Here is a 20,290-nt window from a genome sequence, read left to right on the forward strand (position 1 = left end):
GGCATGTGAGGCTGGGTAACACATGGCCTCGAGATGCGATAAGGATCTGCTCAGTGAGTAGTAATAATAAAAAAATAGCTTCAATCATTCGCACATGCTTTGTCGGTTGTGTGCAGTAATTCATTATGTGGTCACATGCACTGATAGTTGGCATGCGAGACTGAGCAACAATGACGCCTAAAAATGTGATAATAGTCTTTGCGGTAAACAGTAATAATAAAAAAAATAGTTTTAATCATTCGCATAGGCTTTGTTGGTTGCGTGTAGTTGTTCACTATGTGGTCACATGCAATGATAATTAGCAAGCGAGATTGTGCAACACATGGCTTTTTTCTGAATGTAAGGCCTTAAAATTGCAAAGCACGTTAAAAAGACTATCTTACTATCATGCCTCAAGATTCCAAAGCACGTCAATTATGAACCTGTGATTGATTATATATTAAGTGCATCATATCACCCTATACATAGAGTGCAAGCAAAATGAGTTTAGACCCAATTTGTTTATTCGTTTATGTCAATGGTGAGATCATCTGCAGTACAAGTGGAAACGCAGTTTTCACCAATGACAACACAAAATCGTTGTTGTTGTATCCAATAATGATGTTGCCAAGCATAATCATTGTAATACAGTCATCAATTAGAGCTGATGATGTTTCGTGTGCAAGTACTTCACTTTGGTATCATTGTCCTATATATGAAATGAATGGACATGTTGAGTATAGGGCATGTCGAACTATTGACGAAGGTGTTTGGTGCATATTGAATACATTCGCAAATATGCAAAGTATAATATGTATGGAACTTAGAGTTGAAGTTCATACCTCACCATCACCTTCTCAAGCTAATGAGCTAATTTGGACGGAGATGGAGTAGAAGTTGCATAATTGATGAATAATTCTATGAAATTAGAATAAATTATTTAACATATTTTGTTGTTATATTGCTTTTAATTACATGTTAGTATTTATTATGCATTTGGCGTTTGTACCATGCTTTTTCGTTGTTATTTTCATTTATAATGAGGGTACTCAAATAAATTGTAAAATTAAAGCACTTGAGCATGAACATAATGTAAGTGGATAAGTTGAACATAAAGTAAATCAAGAATAATATTGTCCTACTACAACAAACTTGAGTAATTAATCCCCATAATGGTGTCCTGTTCCACAAGGAAGACGTCTCTTATTACATCTTGGATTTTGACATAGGCATTGATGTGGTATATCATGCAATGATGGATTATTCTCATCAACATCTTGGCTAAACATCAAATTGAAACCTAGTGGAGTAAAGTGACCCAGTTCGTTCTGTAGGCTATGCATATATTCATGAGCTGACGCTGGCGTGTCACAATCAGTTCCAAAAACATTGCTCAAGAATTCGTCAAGTTGGACAATTGATGAAGTGTAGTCCATGTTCGAAGGACTAGGTGGAACGTAATCCGTGATCGAGGGAATTGGTGTGTATATAGAATTACATTTTGTTTGCACAATGTTTGTTGTCCTTGAGGATTAGTCAGTTTCTACATTCATTGACGCTTCACTTGGCAGTTGCATATATAAAAAATAATAGAATTACTTTGATACCACAACAGGTATTCTTCATAATGCCTTACATGTCCCATTATCAGTTGTCCCTCTAAAACCATTGATTGGTGTTGTCGCTATTACCCTATCCACTTTGCATGTTTTTTTAGCCCAATTTGTGTCAATTCGACCTCACATGTTGATTTTGTGAAGTTTGTCCATGTTTTTTGGGGGATCTAGTATGTCTTGTTATAGCCGAAATTGAAGTTTAACTCTATCCGCTTGTTTTCATTCTACTATTGAGAAACAAATTAATGTGGTGCAGGCTGACCATCTGGAGGAGTCTTCGAAAGTTCTCGACTCAATAACCTTCAAAAAGTGGAGATATGGATCCACAAGAACTGAAATAATATATTTGAATAATTAATTATTATTAAAAACACAAACCTCAATGGAATTTTTACGTAATCCTTAGTTTAGTATTTATTACCTATTCAGGCGTCATGTTGCCTAATCTTATTCTATAACCGATGACATCTCCATGTGGTGTGCCACTAAAGCTTAACCCACCATCACTCCATCTAATATATGAAATAATATTAAAGTAATAGATACTATATTAATCATATAACAATGAATTTGAGATCCATCTTACCTCATAACCAATGGATATGTTGGGTTGCGATTAACTCTTGTTGTTGTGAAGGACATGTGATATCATGCCCAAGATTGCAACAATGATGCACACCCACCCATGGTTTTCGCCTCAGGTTCAGTAGCCCTACACATTTCCGTGTATAGCATTGCAAGACAAGCAGAGCCCCAACTATAGTGTCTGACTCGTTCAAGATCAACCAACATAGTTAGGTACATCAAATGAACCTAACTTCCCATCTTGCCTGGCATTAAAACCCCACTAATTGACTGCAAAATGTAAACTCTACAATGTGCTTTTAATTGTTGTTATGTTGGTTCCATGGGAAGCGACAACAATTATCTTGCAACCACTTAATTTTAATGACAGAGTTGACCAATGTTTCTTCCTTTGACGAAACCATACCCAAATATTGTTGACACATTTTCTCCCAATCATAGTACATTGTACCCGTTACTGGCCTATTGTCAACCCTTATTCCAAGTTGTAGTGTTACATCCTCGAGTGTAATTGTGCATTCTCCAACAGGAAGATGAAAAGTGTGAGTCTTTAGTCTCCATCGCTCAACAAGTGTAGTGATAAGATGACGATCAGTTTTGAAGTGTTGTAATTTGACAACATCAGCAAAGCTGGTATGACTTAACAACGACTCAATTAAAGGATGAGGATAGGGCATGAAATTACAATAAGAAATGATTATTGGTTGTTGTCCCTGTAAATTCAAAGTTACATTTTTTAATTGCCACGACAATAAAAATTGTTATCAAATAAAAGGTTATGATATCATTTAATTTGTACTTATCATATTTTGTATTTTGAAGATAGATGACAATCTTGTTTCCATATAAAATTGTCTTCATTCTCCCTTTGCACAATGAAAGTTGTTAACAATTCTTTTTCCGTGATTCTAAATAATTCGATGTATGGTATTTATAGGCATCAAGAAGTGTTATGCGCATTAAGAGGTGACAATGCAATCTGTGTGAAATACTGTGCAAACATTGTGTGAAATATTGTGCAAACATTGTGCGTATCAGGAACCCTGCAAAGACACGGTGCATGTCATTGTGAGCGTCAGGAATCCTACAAAGACATCATGCGCGTCAGGAATCTTACCGACACTGTGCCTGTCACTGTGAGCATCAGGAATCCTACTGGATCATTGTGTAGAGACACTGTGCATGTCAGAAATCTTGCAAAAACATTGTGCGCGTTAGGAATCCTATAGAGACACTCTGCGTGTCAGGAATCCTGTCGAATCATTGTGCGCATTTGGAATCCTGCAGAGACACTGTGCGTGTCAGAAATCCTGCAAAGACATTGTGCCTCAAGAATCTTGTCGGATCACTGCGCAGAGACACTACACGCATCAGGAATCCTGTAGAGACACTGTCCAACGACATTGTGCGCATCAAGAGTTCTGCAGAGGCACTGTGCGCGACAGGAATCTTGTCGGATCATTGTGCATGTCAGGGATCTTGTAGAGACATTATGCGCTAGGAATCCTACAAAGACATTGTGTGTGTCACTATACGCGTAAGAAATCCTACGAAGACCCTGCAAACACTGTTCATTGTACTGTGCGTCATAAATTCTAATGTAGATGTGGTACAAACACTGTTTTTGATATTGTAGTTAAAATTGTCGATACAATCTCGACTACTAAAAGTGTCAGTGCGATGAAGATCGTTGGATCTATCAGTACAACATTCTCATATCATCACATTATAAATTAGATGTACTTATTTAAGAACGAAAAATAGGTACTTGTTTCTACGAAGAGAAGCATGACCTTGAATGTCTTGAAAAGAAAAATCCAACAAAAGATGGGCCTAAACCAAGGTCAAAGCATAACAACAATCATTTATTGATACTTCGTAACTGTTAGGTTAGGCATGTTCAATTACCAGGCTGTTACCATCAATGACGATAAGGATATTGATGTCTATAACCAACATGAATGCATAAGTTGCTTTGAGTTGCTCGTACAATACGAACAACAATCTTTTTCTACCACTAATGTTGAAACAACTAATTCAGCAAACACAATATATTGACTACCATATTGAAAGCCAACATGAAGGTCCATCTTCTTACACCCAAACTTATGCATGCCCACAAATGATTGTTACATCCCTCATTTTGAACTCGCTGAATTTGGTGATGCATTAGCTCATAGATGCAGCTGCTTAGTGGATCATTAGACAGACTACTATGTGACGACACCCTAACTTTTGAACCTAAACAAGCCCTTCAACCTAAATGCCCAACCAACTATTCAAATCCATGTTGCTCAATCTTAAAGAAACAAAATATCACATGACTATCATGATGAAAACGGGTAGCCGAGTGAAGCAGTTACTGATTTCAATGATAATGAAGACAAAATTTTGGCGATCAATGATTATAACAACATCAACAACAACGACGATAATGACATCCAATTTCTTTTCCAACCGACAACAATTGAAAATGTCTATCGTCCATATCCAAATTGCACTAATGTTGGTGACAACCAAGTGGTTGAGAACCTCAATTATAGGTGTTTTTTGAACCTACCACAACAATTTGAATTACAGGATGACAAGCTATATCTTGGTCAGTGATTCCATCAGTTGAAGGACCTCAAACACTCAATAAAAATGTGACACGTTAAGAACCATGTTACTTTCAAACACAAGAGGTGTGCAAAGAATACATTGGTCTTGTGTTGTCGAGCTAAGGGATGTCAAAGGAAACTTAAAGCATCAGAACGCAAAAATTTAAAATTTTGGGAAATTAGAATGATTGAAAGACTTCACACATGCATCATGCCCACCATTTCACAAAATCACAATAAGATGGATTCCAAACTCGGGCAAAAATATCCTTACAATGGTTGAAGAAAATGAGCAACTAACCATTCTAACATTCATCGCATTCATAGACAAGAATTCGACTACACCATTACATATCGAAAAGCATGACTAGCAAAACAATGGGCCCTCAAGAAGGTATATGATAATTGGGAAGAATCATACAACATGCTTTCCAAATATTTACAAGCATTGCAACTATTGGTCCCTGGAACAATTGTCAGATTCCAACCAAAACCTGCACTAGACGAATTGGGCAAACCAATTCCAAACAAGGTCATTTTCCATAGACTTTTTTATCATTCAAGGCATGCATTGATGTGTTTGCATTGTGTAAACCCATGGCACAAATCGATGGAACATAACTTCATGAACAATACAAAGGAACGCTATTAATTGCAATTGCACAAGATGGGACAAACAATATATTTCCACTAGCATGTCATTGCTGAGGGTGAAACAGCAGATGGTTGACACTTTTTTTTTTACAAAACTTGAGAACCTTTGTCACACCACAGCATGGCATATACCTAATCTCTGATAGGGACGAGACAATCAAAAGTGCATACAGACGAGACAATCAAACAGTGGGTGGACAACAGACAACTCATCGCATGTGTTTTGCATTGGACACATTGAGCAAAATTACAAAAACAATTTAAAAGTAAGGGCGAAAGAAAAAATGTCTTAAGTATAGATTAAATATTTTTAAAAATTTTAATTCACATCATTTTATCATTTAAAATAAAACTAACAGTCAAATTTACATTTTTTTCAAATAGGATATGTCATGACCCAACTAGAGTTTTTTATCACTACCAACTACTACAAGAAGACAACCCATATGACACCGCCTAGCTTGAGCAAATTCCAAGGGAACAATGGACCTTGGCATAGGATGATGGAAAGCGGTAAGGACACATGACCATTAATTTGGCAGTCACTAAACTCGATTCTAAAAAAATGAAAAATTTTCCAATCAGTGCCTTAGTCAGAGTCACGTATGAGAAGTTGAACAAATATTTCATCGACCGTGGGACTCAAGCTGATACAATGATTGCCTCCAGACAAGTTTACACACTCATTGTGGCCAAATTCATCAATTAAAAAGAAACTAAGTCTAACACTAACTTCGTTCAGCAATTTAATCGTCCAAGATTTGAGTTTCAAGTTGATGAAAAAGTGAATTCGAGAGAAAAGCATCAAATGAAAAAATTGATTGTGAGGCTAAATTAAAGAACATGTGATTGTGAGGAGTTTTAAAATCTGCACATACCATGTGCACATATCATTGATGCATGTAAGCATATCAATATAGATTACTTATAATATGTACATCCAGTGTACACATTGGACTACGTGTCAAGTATGTAGAAAGTCCCGTTAGCAGACATGTGTCATCACAATTATTGGTCACCAAATAAAGGACCACAATCATATCAATCCCGAGGAAAAAAAATTGACCAAAATCAACAAGAATACGAACTAATATAGATGAGAGAGAAAAATGTCAACCAAAATGTTATTCAATCTGCATGCTAACAAGTCATTCAAAAAATAGATGTCCTGAAAGTTCTAATCAAGCAATTTAATTTTCTTTTTATGTTTACTATTTATGTTATCAATGTATTTAATTCCACTTTATATATATAAATTAGAAGGAAAAAAAATTCTTCAATGGAAGTGGTTTTAACTATTTTTCTTTAACTAGACTGCTTTTAGAGATATTCTCCATTTACTTCTATAATATATTATTTAATTTTATTATTTTGAATTAATTTCCTTTATTTATATTATTTTTAATCTTTTAAAAAAAATTATTTTTTCGTAAAAAAAAAACCACGTTGAGAATTTGGATTGGGAACCGAATTATCAACATTCTTTTGCAAATATTTTTGAAAATCACAATGTAAATTTGGGTTCTCAAACCCGAATCTATACTATGAATAGTAAAATTGTGTTTATGTAAATAATAGGAAAACATGTATGTTTCTGTATATAATTATTTTTTGTATGTTTCTATAAAAATTTCGTGATAGAAATGTGAAGGGTGGTGTATAAATGAGTAGCAAAAGAATTTCATTTGTCACATGCATGTTGTACTTGTACCAAACAAGTGTGAAGTAACTTCAACCATAAAACATCCAAATCCTCAAACAAGTGCACCCATAAGCATCAAGGCGGAAAAAAGGTGCTAAGTCAGAGAACATTACAAGCCAAGAGGAATGCTAACAACACACTCTTTTTAAAACACTTCATCCATTATTAAGTGAAGTCTCATGTTGGGTTCTCATGTTGGTCCCACTAGAAAACCTGGGCCCATTCTTTATTAGTGAGGCTACCTAGAATTTCATTTGATAATAGTGTTAAAAAGAGTGTGAAAGGTATTGCTAGTATTTCTCAAAAGCCAATGGAATTATGCAGTTAAGCTATATACTACCTCCATCCCTATTTATAAGATATAGTTTTAAAATTTTCTTGTTCCATTTTATGAGACTTCATTTCAATTGTCTTGTGCATCAATTATTTTTTACTAAAATACCCTTATATATTTAAATCCATAATTGAACGCTAATCTAAATTGTCTCTTTCTCTCACCTATGAAGATTGGAGAAGGTAAATAGGCTCCCAATAATGTTAAGGGCAAAGTTTGAAAATATTACAATTATAGACAAATTTAATACTAATATACATAAATTAGTCAACGTCATATAAATAGGGACGAATGTAGTATTTTTCAAAAGTTCAAAACAATTGACGTGTTCTGAAGCCTTAATGCAGTTTAATGCCCTTTCAAAGGAAATGTTACATGCCCTAGTTCTCATACATAACTAACATTCAAATATTCCAAATAACTTGCATGCACAACTGAGTCTAAAACCTGTATCACTTTAGACTGCCTCTTTCTTGCTTGCTGCTGTTTATGACTTTGCTCTACATAAATTAGCGTTGGAATGAGATAGAATAGGAACCAGTGTTTGGATCTTTGACAGCTTTAAAGTTGTCTACGCTCATCCCAAAGCGGCCCAGGACAGAATTGCCCATGTCTTTCAGTTTTGCTGCATCAAGAAACACTTATCTATCTAAGCAAATGATGACAGTAAATTATACTCAATATCACTAGTCACAAAAATAAAGTGCATCTGCACAATCCGCTATGAACTATTCACAATATATGTTTGCCTTTATGAAACAGAATAGTAAATACCGACCTATGTGAACCATTTGAGAACAAGAAGTTATGCTAAGAATGGACACACAACTAGATGTATTAAAACACACGACCTTTACAGTCCTCAATACATGACTGATTAGAAGGGGAAAAAGAAACAAAGCAAAAGAGACGGGAGGGATATCTAGGGGATCAAGCCATGTAGTTTTGTGGCAAGTGCAAGTTAATAGGCGAAAAAAACAAATAATAATAATAATAATAATAATAATAATAATAATAATAATAATAATACAGGTAAGACAATGAAAGAAAGCCGATACACCACCCCACAAAAAAAATATAAATATTAAAAAAACAAGAGAAAGACAAAAATAAACTCACCAATCATTTCCTCCTTCATCTTTTCCCGTTTTTCTGCAGCAAGGGGCTCTAGCTGCCTAATGGTTTTCCTAGCTTGATCATTTGAGAGATCAATTTCTAAGATCTTTTTCATATCTGCCAAATATTTTTTATTAAAAAAAGGTAAAATGTAAAGAGCTGGTTATGCATAAATATTAAAGTTCATAAGAATCAGAATGCAATTAGTGTGCTAAATACACAGTTGTGAACTAATACATTAAGAGCCAAAATAAAGGGATAATTACAATAACCTCCTTTAGGATTGTACTCATTACCATGGTAATTAATAGCGGATAGCGGCAGGGAGCGGCCACCTCTGGAAAACACTATAGCGGGATGACCACTATTCTTATTTTCTTTTTTTGTGTGTGTGGAGAGGGAGAGAGAGAGAGAGAAAGATTGTTTTTCTAGTTTTTTTACATACATCTACTTTGCATTACGTAACAATATATGTATTTTTAATAGTATTTTATATTCTTTTTTAGTTATTATGTATATTTCTTATTATTATATTATTTAGAAATTTTTTTATTAATATTGTTATTAATTTATTATATCACATATTATGATTTTTTATTATTATTATTTAGTTCATTATATTATATATTATACTTTAAATAGTTTTTATATTATACTATTACATTTATTATTATAATAATAAAGCTATTGGACTCAAATTGGGTCCCAAAAAATCAAAACAGACGAGCGGAAAAAAAAAGGAACACCCTGAAATGAAACCTAAGACTCAGCCCATAAACTTCACTGTTAGCATGCACCACCCCTGTGGAAGAGGAAGACAATGCAGATGAATGCGTGAAAGGTCAGTGTCGGCATGACGGAGGTCACAGAAGCTGTCACCAGTGACAGCGAAGGTTGCAAGGCCTTGTCCAGTGACAACGAAGGTGGTAGAGCCTTGCCCATCAACGAACAAAACAGAGTAGCGGATGCAAAGCCCGCAAATCACTGTGATTCTCCACGATTTTCCCCACTAATGGCACTGCCGCGACCACTAGAGCCAGGCACTCCGCGATGAGTGTCTTAGGAGCGACAAGGGGCCGCTCTGCTCCGCTGCCCAGCGATCGCAGCACTATCGCATGCGATTGACTACTATGCTCATTACACTTGACACATTTTCTTATTTGAGAAATTACACCTCTTTGTTAATTACAAAGAACAATAGAGTAAGAACCCTACATATGGTAGGGACATAAAGCAAGGGACGAGCAGTGCTAGATGTGATAAGTGCAAACCTCAGAGGTTGGTATAATTACCCTCCATACAACAATAAAATTTGAACTCACCAGCAATAGCCTCTTCAAAATGCTCAAGCTTTTCATGAGCTTCTCCTCTTCTTACCAAAGCTTTAATGTACACAGGATTCAATTCTAATGCTTTTGTGCATTCTTTAATTGTGTTATCATATTTTCCCTGTGGTATATTTGGCATGTTAAAGAAAAGCAAGCAAACATAACAAACGGAGCACAAAAATGATGTCAGCATAGATCCCATAGTAGCTTTATATGGGATAAAAATGATAAAAAAAATGTCAACATATATTATTAAAAAAATTGAAACAAAGGTAAAAATACAAGAATAAGTATCTAGCTTTAATCCTTATTGTCTTTTGCAGTTTGCTTTAACAGAACCGTTTTTTATTGAAGCAGATTGGGATCAGGTTTTGCTCAGATTTATTGCATTAGAGACTAATCAATATGTAAATACCCAAGCTAATTTTGGCAAATTAGTATCTATCCTCAAATTTGAACACTGCAAGAAACATGGTTGATGCTCATCAACCAATGTTTAACTGTAAAACATGTGAAATTGCTTATAGTTGGGACATAATAATTCTTGTATTTCTAAGCCTGTCTCGTTTCCCTTAAACTTGTTATGAGTATTAAGTTTAAGCTTCCCTGTTCAGTTCTGCTGCTCATGGCTATTTCTAGGAAATGCAAATTTCGGGTATGCAGGCAGCTTCGCAGCATGCTTTACTTTTCACGGCTTTTGTTACATCTCAGCTTTTAGGGTTTTCAAAATGTCTTATCCTCCCCATGGTTGTACTTTCCGTCTCTTTTCTCTATCATTTATTTAATTTAAATTTTAAAACTAATGATATTTTATATTGAGCAAATAATAATTTTTAACCAAAATGAAAACTACTTACTTTTTAGTTTTGTATTCTTCAAGAACAGTATGTAACAGAAAATAAACCCAACTTTGAATTTCAACCTTTAATTCTGAACTCTGAAGTGAATGGAAACAAAGAAAGGCCAAGGACCAAGCTAGATCACCATGCATAAGCCGTCAAGCATCATTTTAAGATTAATAGTTCGTCTGGTAGACACATGTGGAAGAGCATAACACAGGAATATGATGACAAATGCTAATCTCATAAACAGCATAAAAGAAGACCATACCAGTTTCAGAAAGCACACACCACGGTTTGAATGGCATATTGACCGTATTTCCACAGATGAAGGCATGTCTGGTGCTGCTTGTAAAGCAAGTTCATATTGTAATAATGCCTCTTCATACTTCCCTTCTACAAAAAGCTTATTCCCTTCTACCTTTGCTTCATTTGCTTGATTCAATGCTTTCTGTCACATAATTGAATAGCATTCAATATTCTCTTTACATGCACAAAGGGATTAACATACAGTTATATACCAATTTCATAGTTTGATGAATCCATGTGTCTGAATCGCATAATACAAGATTTTTATCTGCACACAACCCATAGTGCTCCAATAATAGAACATGTCAATCGGTAATTAGTCACACAATCAACCACATGAGCCAAGTATTATACAAGAGGAATGCTAATTACACTACAAATTCTCTAACACATAAACACACTCATTATCAACTTATCATGATCTCTGCTCTTGGATTAAAATTTATTAGAAACTGCAAAATCATGAGCAGAAACTCACTAAATAAGGAGTGAGTCCTGCACAGTTTTGTGATTCTCAATAAATTTCAACCAACAATAAAGAAAGTTAATATATTACTAGTATTTCTCATTATACAATCCTTTCCTGCTGGGAACTAATTAGAAATTAGTCTAGAAATTACTTTTAAAGTAACTATTATTACAAAAATCAATAACCTTAGCATAAGCATGGCAATCCAATACACGGCCAAAAAATGGTTATAGCATTCCAATTAAAATTCATTACACAACAAGAAAAATAACATAAATGCAGAAAAAAATAAAAACTATTGTAGCAATCAGAAAGACCTAATCACAAAACCCTTAATTTTAAAACCGAACCTGTCTCGATTCTTCTTCACTGATCAGGGCATTGTTCTCGGATGATTCGCTGCTCCGAGGAGCATCGTGTTCCGGCTCTTGCTCCGTCTGCTTCTCGGTATGACTCTGTTCGGTGCGATTCTGTTCTTCCGGGATGCCGGCCCCACTGTCGTCGCCTTCACCGGCCAGATCGGTGTCGCTGGCGGTTTCGAAGCCGTCGGAATCGTCGTTGGCGGCGTTGGAGGGGTTCGCGTTTCTCTGCTTGCTCTCTTCATGCTCTATCAACACCATCTTCAGGAAAGTTCGATATTAAGGACTCGTTTGGATGCGCAGGAACTAGAAAAATGCGATTCTCGGACGCAGAAAAAAATGAGTGAGCTTCCAGCTTCCGAAATATGGTGCTTGTAATGCCGACCTATGGGTGTTTCTAGAATGAGCGAAAACAGAACACACCCTTTGGGGAATTTTGTTTTTTCCCCTTTTCTCTTTTTAAATTTAACTTGTGTGACTGAACTTTAACCCTTGCACAACGGGTTATGTAAGTCTTTTCCTTAATAATTAAGAAAGATAAGAAACGAAGACTAATGGAAAATAACATCTGTGCAAAATTTAGAATGTGCATTGCATAATAAATATTTATTTTCTAAAATTAAAATTTATAATAGATATTTTGAATATATAAAATTTATGATAAATAATTTATATTATAATATAATATTATTTTCAATTATTGATAATATTTCGAAAAAAATATTGAAATTCAATGATGAAAATAAAAATTATGAAAATAGAAAAAATATTTTTGAATTAAAGTAAAATATAAGACGTATAGTTCCCATAAAAAATATAAAATTTCTCTTCGATATTATTTCTCTCCTCTTTAACAAACACACTATTAAATATATGATGCCTATAAAGATCAACTTATATTATATTTAAAAAACATCTTTTCAAAAAATAATTAAATCAAACATACATAATATGAATAAAGCTAGCATTTAAACAAGATTTTGATTAAAAAAAGAAAAAGGATGAAGCCAAAAGTTACAATAACCCAAAATGTAAATATTCTACTCAAATAAAAACTAAATTAAAAAAGTATCACCATTCATGAAAAGCAAAGCCATTTTGTGGCTCTCCAACCCAAAGCCCAAGGGAGCTTGATAATGGAAGGTGATTATTATTGACCTCAACAAAATTGCTCTTGGCACTACTAGTCAAGAGCAATTATCAAACTACTCTTTCCTACCTCACCCGTTCTTACCTGCTTTATCTTCATTCTCTTTTCCTTTCTTCCCTCTTTGCACTCACACGTTATCAAGTATTTTTTTTTTCGTAATCAAAACAAAATCATGATTCCAGTGTGCAAAAATCACGATTCTATTTTTTTCGATTTTGTTGTTCAACTGAATCATGATTCCATTGTGAACATGTTTTTTTATATAACGAAATCAAAATTTTGTGGTGCAGTGCATTATGTAACAAAATGATACAATCCTACCCTCTAAGAAGGGCATTGGATAGAAGACTCCAAGAAGATTGGGTCAAAGATGTAGAAGAAGGCCCTAGAATTCTCATGAGTCTTGGGGTAGATTTTGGGCTCATAGGCTAAGTATGAGTCCACTTATCTTTGTAGATATTAGATTAGTGTTTCATTATTTTTTGGGCCTTGTATTTAGGACTTCATAGTGTAGGACGGGTACCCTAGTAATGTAGGATTTTTCAGTCCTTGTATTTTAGGGCACCTAGACTAGTTTTTGTATTAGGGATAGTTTTGTAATTTCACATGGATTAAGTGCACTATTTGATGTGTGTGTTGGGAGAGAAATTTAATTGAATTGGGAGAAGCCCAATCCAATTAAATTTTGGACCAACCTAAGGAGGAGGTGAGCATTTGTTTGCTACACCCCATTGTCACATCATATAGTCATGCTCTGTGCACGTCCTTCATGTTTTACATGCTTCATGACACCTAAGCACACTTAGTGGAGAATCTTGGACTTGACCTTGGATTAGTGGGTTGAACCATAGCTGAAATTCATTAATCATAATTAGTGAAATTTTGACTCCACAAATTCAAATTCAAATTCAAGTAAAATTTGAATAGAAATTCAAAATTCCCTCCAATTTTGTGTGACACTTAGGCTATAAATAGAGGTCTTGTGTGTGCATTTTTTCAACTTTGATTTTGAGAGATTATAATTCAAAGTTCAGACCTCATTCTCCCTCTTCTCTCTCTCAAAATTTTGTTCCCGTCTCTCCCTCTCCCTCCACTCATCTTCTCCGACCTTCAAGCTCTTATCCATGGCTTCTTATGGTGGTGAGCTTGTTCTTGATTTATCTTCTCCTTGAAGTGGCATCTCCAATCACCTTTCCTCCTTCTCCATTCTGCCGTCATTGATCTTCAAGAAGCAAAAGACTCCATTGATGAAGAAGATCCAAGGCCTACAAGCTTTACATGAAGCTACATTACAAAAATTTTTATTCTATTGTGTTGCATAGTTATTGCACAACAGAATCGTGATTTTGTTGTGTAATATTTTAGGCAACATAGTGGAATCATGATTTCGTTGTGCTGTACAAAATATTACATAACAGAATCACGATTCTATTGTGCTATGCATTTTTTAAAATAACAATATTTTTTGTATTGATTATGTAGGTCAATGGATTGAAATACATTCATATCTGACAAGGTTACGATGCCAATTGGATGGGGAAATATGAATGATGGAAAATAATTCTTTTATCAACCCAACCTTTTATATGGAACCAAGCCTAATGATGAAAATGATGGTATGGGGGATAATTATGATGAAAATGTGGGTGGTGAAGACAATGATATGTAGACACAACCAAGTTATCCTAACTTTTCTAGTTATTTCATGACTAATAAGGTATATTTCATTAGACTTTTATTTCTATGTGTTTTGTTATTGAATATTTTTTTCAATTCTTTTAGGTTTTTCAAAAGCACGATGATTTGTTTAATTGGTTTCAACGTGTAGGAAAGGAGCATAGGTTTGTGGTTGTCATTCATAAGTCAAAAGTAAGTAAAATAAAATTGTTATACTAGGTTGTGAAAAGGGGGAAAGAAGTACAAATAGTACAAAGACAAGTTAGTGCACAAGTCCACTGGACTAGAAAATGTGGGTGTCCCTTTAAATTAAAATGGAGGTTTGTGAGAAATATAAGGTGGAGACTTATTGTTGAATATGGTGTCCATCACCATAAAGTGATGTAAATATTGTTTGGTCATTCATATGTTGGTCATTTAAGTAGTGAAAAAAAACTATGGTTAACCAATTGATGAAAAACATGATGAAGCCTGACCAAAATTTGCCGTCAATCAAAGATTAAGATTAGACAAATCTTAGCACCATCAAAACCATTTACAATGAACGTCAAAGATATCGTCTCCAAAAAAGGGGTCCAAGGATGAAAATACAACATCTAATAAAGTTGATAGAACATGACCAATATGTTTACTGTTAGGGTTTTATTTCATGTTAGATCCAACTTATAAGCCAAGTGTAACCCAATATGATGTAGTAACTGAGTTATCATCTAGGTCGTCTCCCAAAGGAATAAAGGAGGGATTTCATATAATTATTTAAATAAGAACTAGATTTTTGTATTTTTGTTTTGTGATTGTCATGAAATAAATAACATAAAATAAATTGCAATAAAAATTAAATGACAATAAAATAATTAAGTAAAGATAGAAATACTAGACTTGGATGGTGACATCGATCTTGATGAATGAATGTCTAGGTTCGGACTTGGAATTCACTCGATCTACTGTAACTTCATAATTTTCTACTCATCTCTCTTGTTAATTCTCAATTCACTAATGGATTCTACCCTTGCTCCCACATGGTCGCATATTCTAAACTACTTGCTTGATACCCAATCCCTTGAACATACTGACACAAGCAATCATCATTAATGGTTGAGAATTAGCGAGACTTAACCAAGATTATTCTATCCCTAGAGATAATCTCAATTAAGTACTTAATTCATGTTCGAGTTTCAATAAGGCTCACCAAAGCGCAAGTCAATTCCTAAATTCATCTATAAGATGGTCAGACAAACAAAAGCATTAAGTACGAAAACAAATAAAGAACTCAAGATGAAGTATTGGATTGATAGAATTAAAGTAAAACATGATTCATCATTTTCTCTCCTAGGTGAAAGGAGGTGGAAGTCTAAAATATAATTCTAAGAACTGCTCGGGACTTCTATATTGTTAGAATGAATGCCTAGTCTCCTATTTATAGAATTCTAGCTAGGCTTGATTAAGGAGATAATCATAAGAAATTACAAACAAATAATATCTCTAATTAATTCAAGTAATTATCTTCTTCAACTGATTTATTCTTGAAAAATATCTTGCTCTTGATTTTTCTAACTTTTATCTTCAATTTTCATAATTTCTCCTTCCAGAAATTTTTGCTGATTTTGGACCTTTGGAGCTTTGGCCAGAATGACCTATTTCTGCTGAAAAACTATAAAAAAAAATCATTAAAAATAACCAAAACATAAAATTTTACCAAGACAAAGTAAAAACTGAATTTAAAGCTAATTTGACTCAAAACAAGGCCTAAAGTTAACTAAAATGTTAAATAAGCGTCACAAAATGCATATGAAAATATAGTAAATTTGACGTTTATCAACACTCCATACTTAGAACCTTGCTTGTCCTCTAGCAAGACTAACTAAAACTACTAAAACAGTAAAAACTACTTAAAAAAAGTAAGGACTCAAAAAAAATTAAACTAAAACTAAAAAAAAAGACAAATTAAAACTAAAGACTAAGGATACACAATGACAAGTTACATACACACTCTTCTTGCATTCCCTTTTATTCAACAATTTTTTTGTTCAAGTATGATGCCCACATTCAACTTTTTAGCTCAAAACCAAATCAAATGCAAGGTTAGAAATATGCAAAAAGAATGGTAATCAAATTTAATGGCATATCAAATTGTCATCACAATAAGGGTTTTACTCATAAGCTTTTGACCTAGCTTTGGGTAAGTGTTTCACTCAATTCACAACTTAAAACACCATAGTTCAACTTTGACTTTCACCTCAAGTTAATCAACAAATCAAATGCATGCAAAAATCATTAAGGACTTTCGTGGCTTGTAATAGGGCTTGGCTAACAAGGAAAATTGGTTTTTCTAGATATTCAAAAGTAACTCAAAGGAAAAAAAGCATTTAGTCTATTCATTGGATTTTCATTCACTTCATACCAATCCTTTGGTACCCTTAATTTTTCAATTAGATTCATACTTTGCTTGTCTTCAACTTTTATTTTTTTTTCTTTACTTTGTTTCTCTCTTTATTTTTTCTTTATTTTTCTATATATATTTTTTCACAATTTTCTTTTTGAACTTTTCAAGAGAGAATAAAGACTTTTCTTTGTTCACATGATAACTTATAGGTACCTTTACTTTGTTCCCTTGAGTAGTAATTATTGTTAGTCCAAACTTAAGGACTTTCCCAATTCCTAGACATTTGCTCTCCTACCTCTAAGTTAAGGGTAGTAGCGAATATAACATATATTTTCAAGGTTAAAGTATTAGAAAAGAATAAATCAATATAGGCTTAAAGTATGGTGCAATGGATTAACAATATAGGGTTGGTTTTCTGGCTCTAGGCCAAACATGCGTCTCCATGTGAGTTTTTCAATAGGTGGCTCCTCCTTCTTCCCTTGTAGCATCTCCATGTATTTCTCGAATTTGGCCATTGTCTCATCATCTCCTTTATTATGGATGCTTAGCTTGCTAAAATCAAACAATGGAAGATTAAGTGAGGATTGCATACCTTGGGTTGAAGGGTTAGCTTGTGCTTTCATCTCTTCCTCTAGGACGGTCCTTTTTTAGCATGTGCTTTCATCTCTTCCCCTATGGTGGAGATAATAGCCTTGCAATGGCTCTTTGGGCCCTCCTCGGTGGCTGCAAAAAAGCCAATTGAAGAGGTTTGCAATTGTTTGGCCAATTGCCCTATTTGAGTCTCTATGCTTTTTTATCGCATTTTCAGTGTTTTTGTGGTTGGTGATGACCACTTCGATGAGTTTGGTCCAGGCTTCTTCCAAATTTGTGGTGTGTTAGTTGCTATTCATAAGTTAGTTTGGTATTGAAAATTTGCAAGGAAATAACATTGTGCCTCTAATTTATGGTTCTTTTTGTAGAAATTGTACATATTTTCTTTGTTGTGTGATTTTGTAGGATAGAAACTCAATTTTTTGGGACCTAATGTTGAATCCAACTCAGTTTCAGGCCAAAGAAGAGAAGGTTAAAGTTGTTGATGACTCGTTTAGTGAGGCAAATCCGCTTAGCGAGGCATCCAACTCGCTTAGCGGATGGGAAACCCTATAAGAGGATAAGTCAGAGATCTGTGTACCCAGCGAGGACATTGTCTCTTCTTGCGTATAGCGCGCCCATGCTCGCTAAGCAAAAATTCACTAACTCGCCCTCAGCGAGACATGCTCGATGAGTGAGCCTTCAGAAGCTGAAGAGTCCAAGAGCCTTTAAAACACTGAAGTTGGCAGAATTTCAGAGAAGAACCGGTTGAGAGTAGCAAAAGGGAGCTTAGCTTTGTGAAAAATAGAAAGTTTAGGGTTGAGAGGCTGGAGAAGACATTCTCCACCATTTTCTTCCATTTTTCTTTCACCAAAAATAGTTTTCTTCTTGCTTTGTGATGTTTTGCTTGTAATGGAAGGCTAAGCCTTTTTGTTGGGGAGTTACTACTGAACCTCTTGATGTAAAACTTTTACTATCTATTTAGTGTTATTTCTCTGTGTTCATTGCTTCCATTTATGCTTATTTTACATGCTTGTGGCTTGATCACCCATTTGTATGTGTAGTTAAGCTTTTTAGTGTTGGAAAATGCTTTAAAACCTTAGAACTTGATAGAGCAAGCTAGAAATCTGTATGTCTAGGAATGGAGTGCAGTGATCTAGTCCATTTTACACTGTAGGCTTAGTGCAACTCTTTTAGAACAAGTTTGTTGAGGAATCAAGAACAAAGGCTAAAGAGAGTTAGGCTCATTCATGTGAGGAATCATGGTTTGAGTAATTTCTCAGTGTAAGAACATTAGGATAATGTTAAATAGAGAAAAACACATTTTATACAACAAGAGAAATTCAGTAGGACACTCCCCAACGCTTTTAACTTGACAGTTGTCATTTTTGTTATAGCTTTAAATATTTTGTTTTTGTTCAAATAGATTTTATAGTGTAGAACTCAACATTTGCTTTATTTCAATCTTTATAAGTGTTTACATACTAAATATACATGGTCTAGGTTAAACAAATTCCCTGAGGATACAATACTCGGTCTTACCGTTTTATGGACTACTTGTGCGAATCGGTACACTTGCCGACACACGACCAACAAGTTTTTGGCGCCGTTTTCGGGGAATTTCTTTCCACTTAGATAGTATAATTTAGTTTGGAAACATTTATTCTTTATTTTTTGATTATTTCTTGTGAATAGTTAGAATTCAATTTTATCTCTTGACTTGGTTAACTGCTGCTTTGTTTAACTGATTCTTGTATGCGAGGTAAAATTTCAACAGGAGATTTAGCTCCATTAGATTTAGAGATTGAAGCTACTTGCAGGAGAAACAAAACAGAAAGAAGGAGAAACACTTTACAAGAGAGGACAGTTCAACCAAGCACCGAGAGAACTCTTTCATCCGAATCATCTTCATCATTTCCAGCAGACTTGAGGGAATCCAAAGTTGCTGCATTTGAAGCTCACATCATGGCGGACGAGCAACCATAGAGGGTTACTCTTGAGGACTACTCCAGCTCTACCGTGCCGCAATTTTTCATAAGTATTGAGGACCACTGATTCAAGGAAATCTATTCCATGGTCTTCCCAATGAAGACCCTTATGCATACCTTGCAACATATATAGAAATATGCAATACAGTGAAGATCGCAAGGGTGGCGGAAGATGTAATAAGGCTGAGCTTGTTTTCATTCTCTTTAGCCGGTGAAGCAAAGAGATAGTTGCATTCTTTCAAGGGGAACAACTTAAAGATGTGGGAAGAAGTAATAGAAAAATTCTAAAGAAGTACTTCCCTGAATCAAAGACAACTGAGGGCAAAGTAGCTATTTCATCATTCCTTCAGTTTCCTGATGAGTGTTTGAGTGAAGCGCTAGAAAGATTTTGTGGCTTGCTGCGGAAGACACCTACTCATGGATTCACAGAGCCTATTCAGTTGAATATCTTCATTGATGGTTTGAGACCATAGTCCAAGCAATTGTTAAATGCTTCTGCTGGGGGAAAGATTAAGTTGAAGACTCCAGAGGAAGCAATGGAGCTCATTGAGAACATGGCTACTAGTGATCATGCTATCTTGTGTGATAAAACTCACATACCCACCAAGAGAAGCCTGTGGGAACTCTCTTCA

General features: G+C 34.7%; 1 protein-coding gene across 1 annotated transcript; it reads right to left on the bottom strand.

Moving 5' to 3' along the window:
• Positions 1-7,673: 7,673 nt before the first annotated feature.
• LOC114396661 (tetratricopeptide repeat protein 1-like) lies at positions 7,674-12,345 on the bottom strand. Its single transcript, XM_028358748.1, has 5 exons — positions 11,882-12,345; positions 11,025-11,204; positions 9,909-10,035; positions 8,590-8,703; positions 7,674-8,095 (listed from the first exon to the last, which is right to left on the bottom strand). Exons 1-5 carry the CDS (start codon positions 12,149-12,151, stop codon positions 7,980-7,982), a joined length of 807 nt encoding a protein of 268 aa, XP_028214549.1. The 5' UTR covers positions 12,152-12,345; the 3' UTR covers positions 7,674-7,979.
• Between the last annotated feature and the right edge of the window lie 7,945 nt (positions 12,346-20,290).

The sequence above is a fragment of the Glycine soja genome, chromosome 18 (genome assembly GCF_004193775.1).
Source record: "Glycine soja cultivar W05 chromosome 18, ASM419377v2, whole genome shotgun sequence".
NCBI lineage: Eukaryota > Viridiplantae > Streptophyta > Magnoliopsida > Fabales > Fabaceae > Glycine > Glycine soja.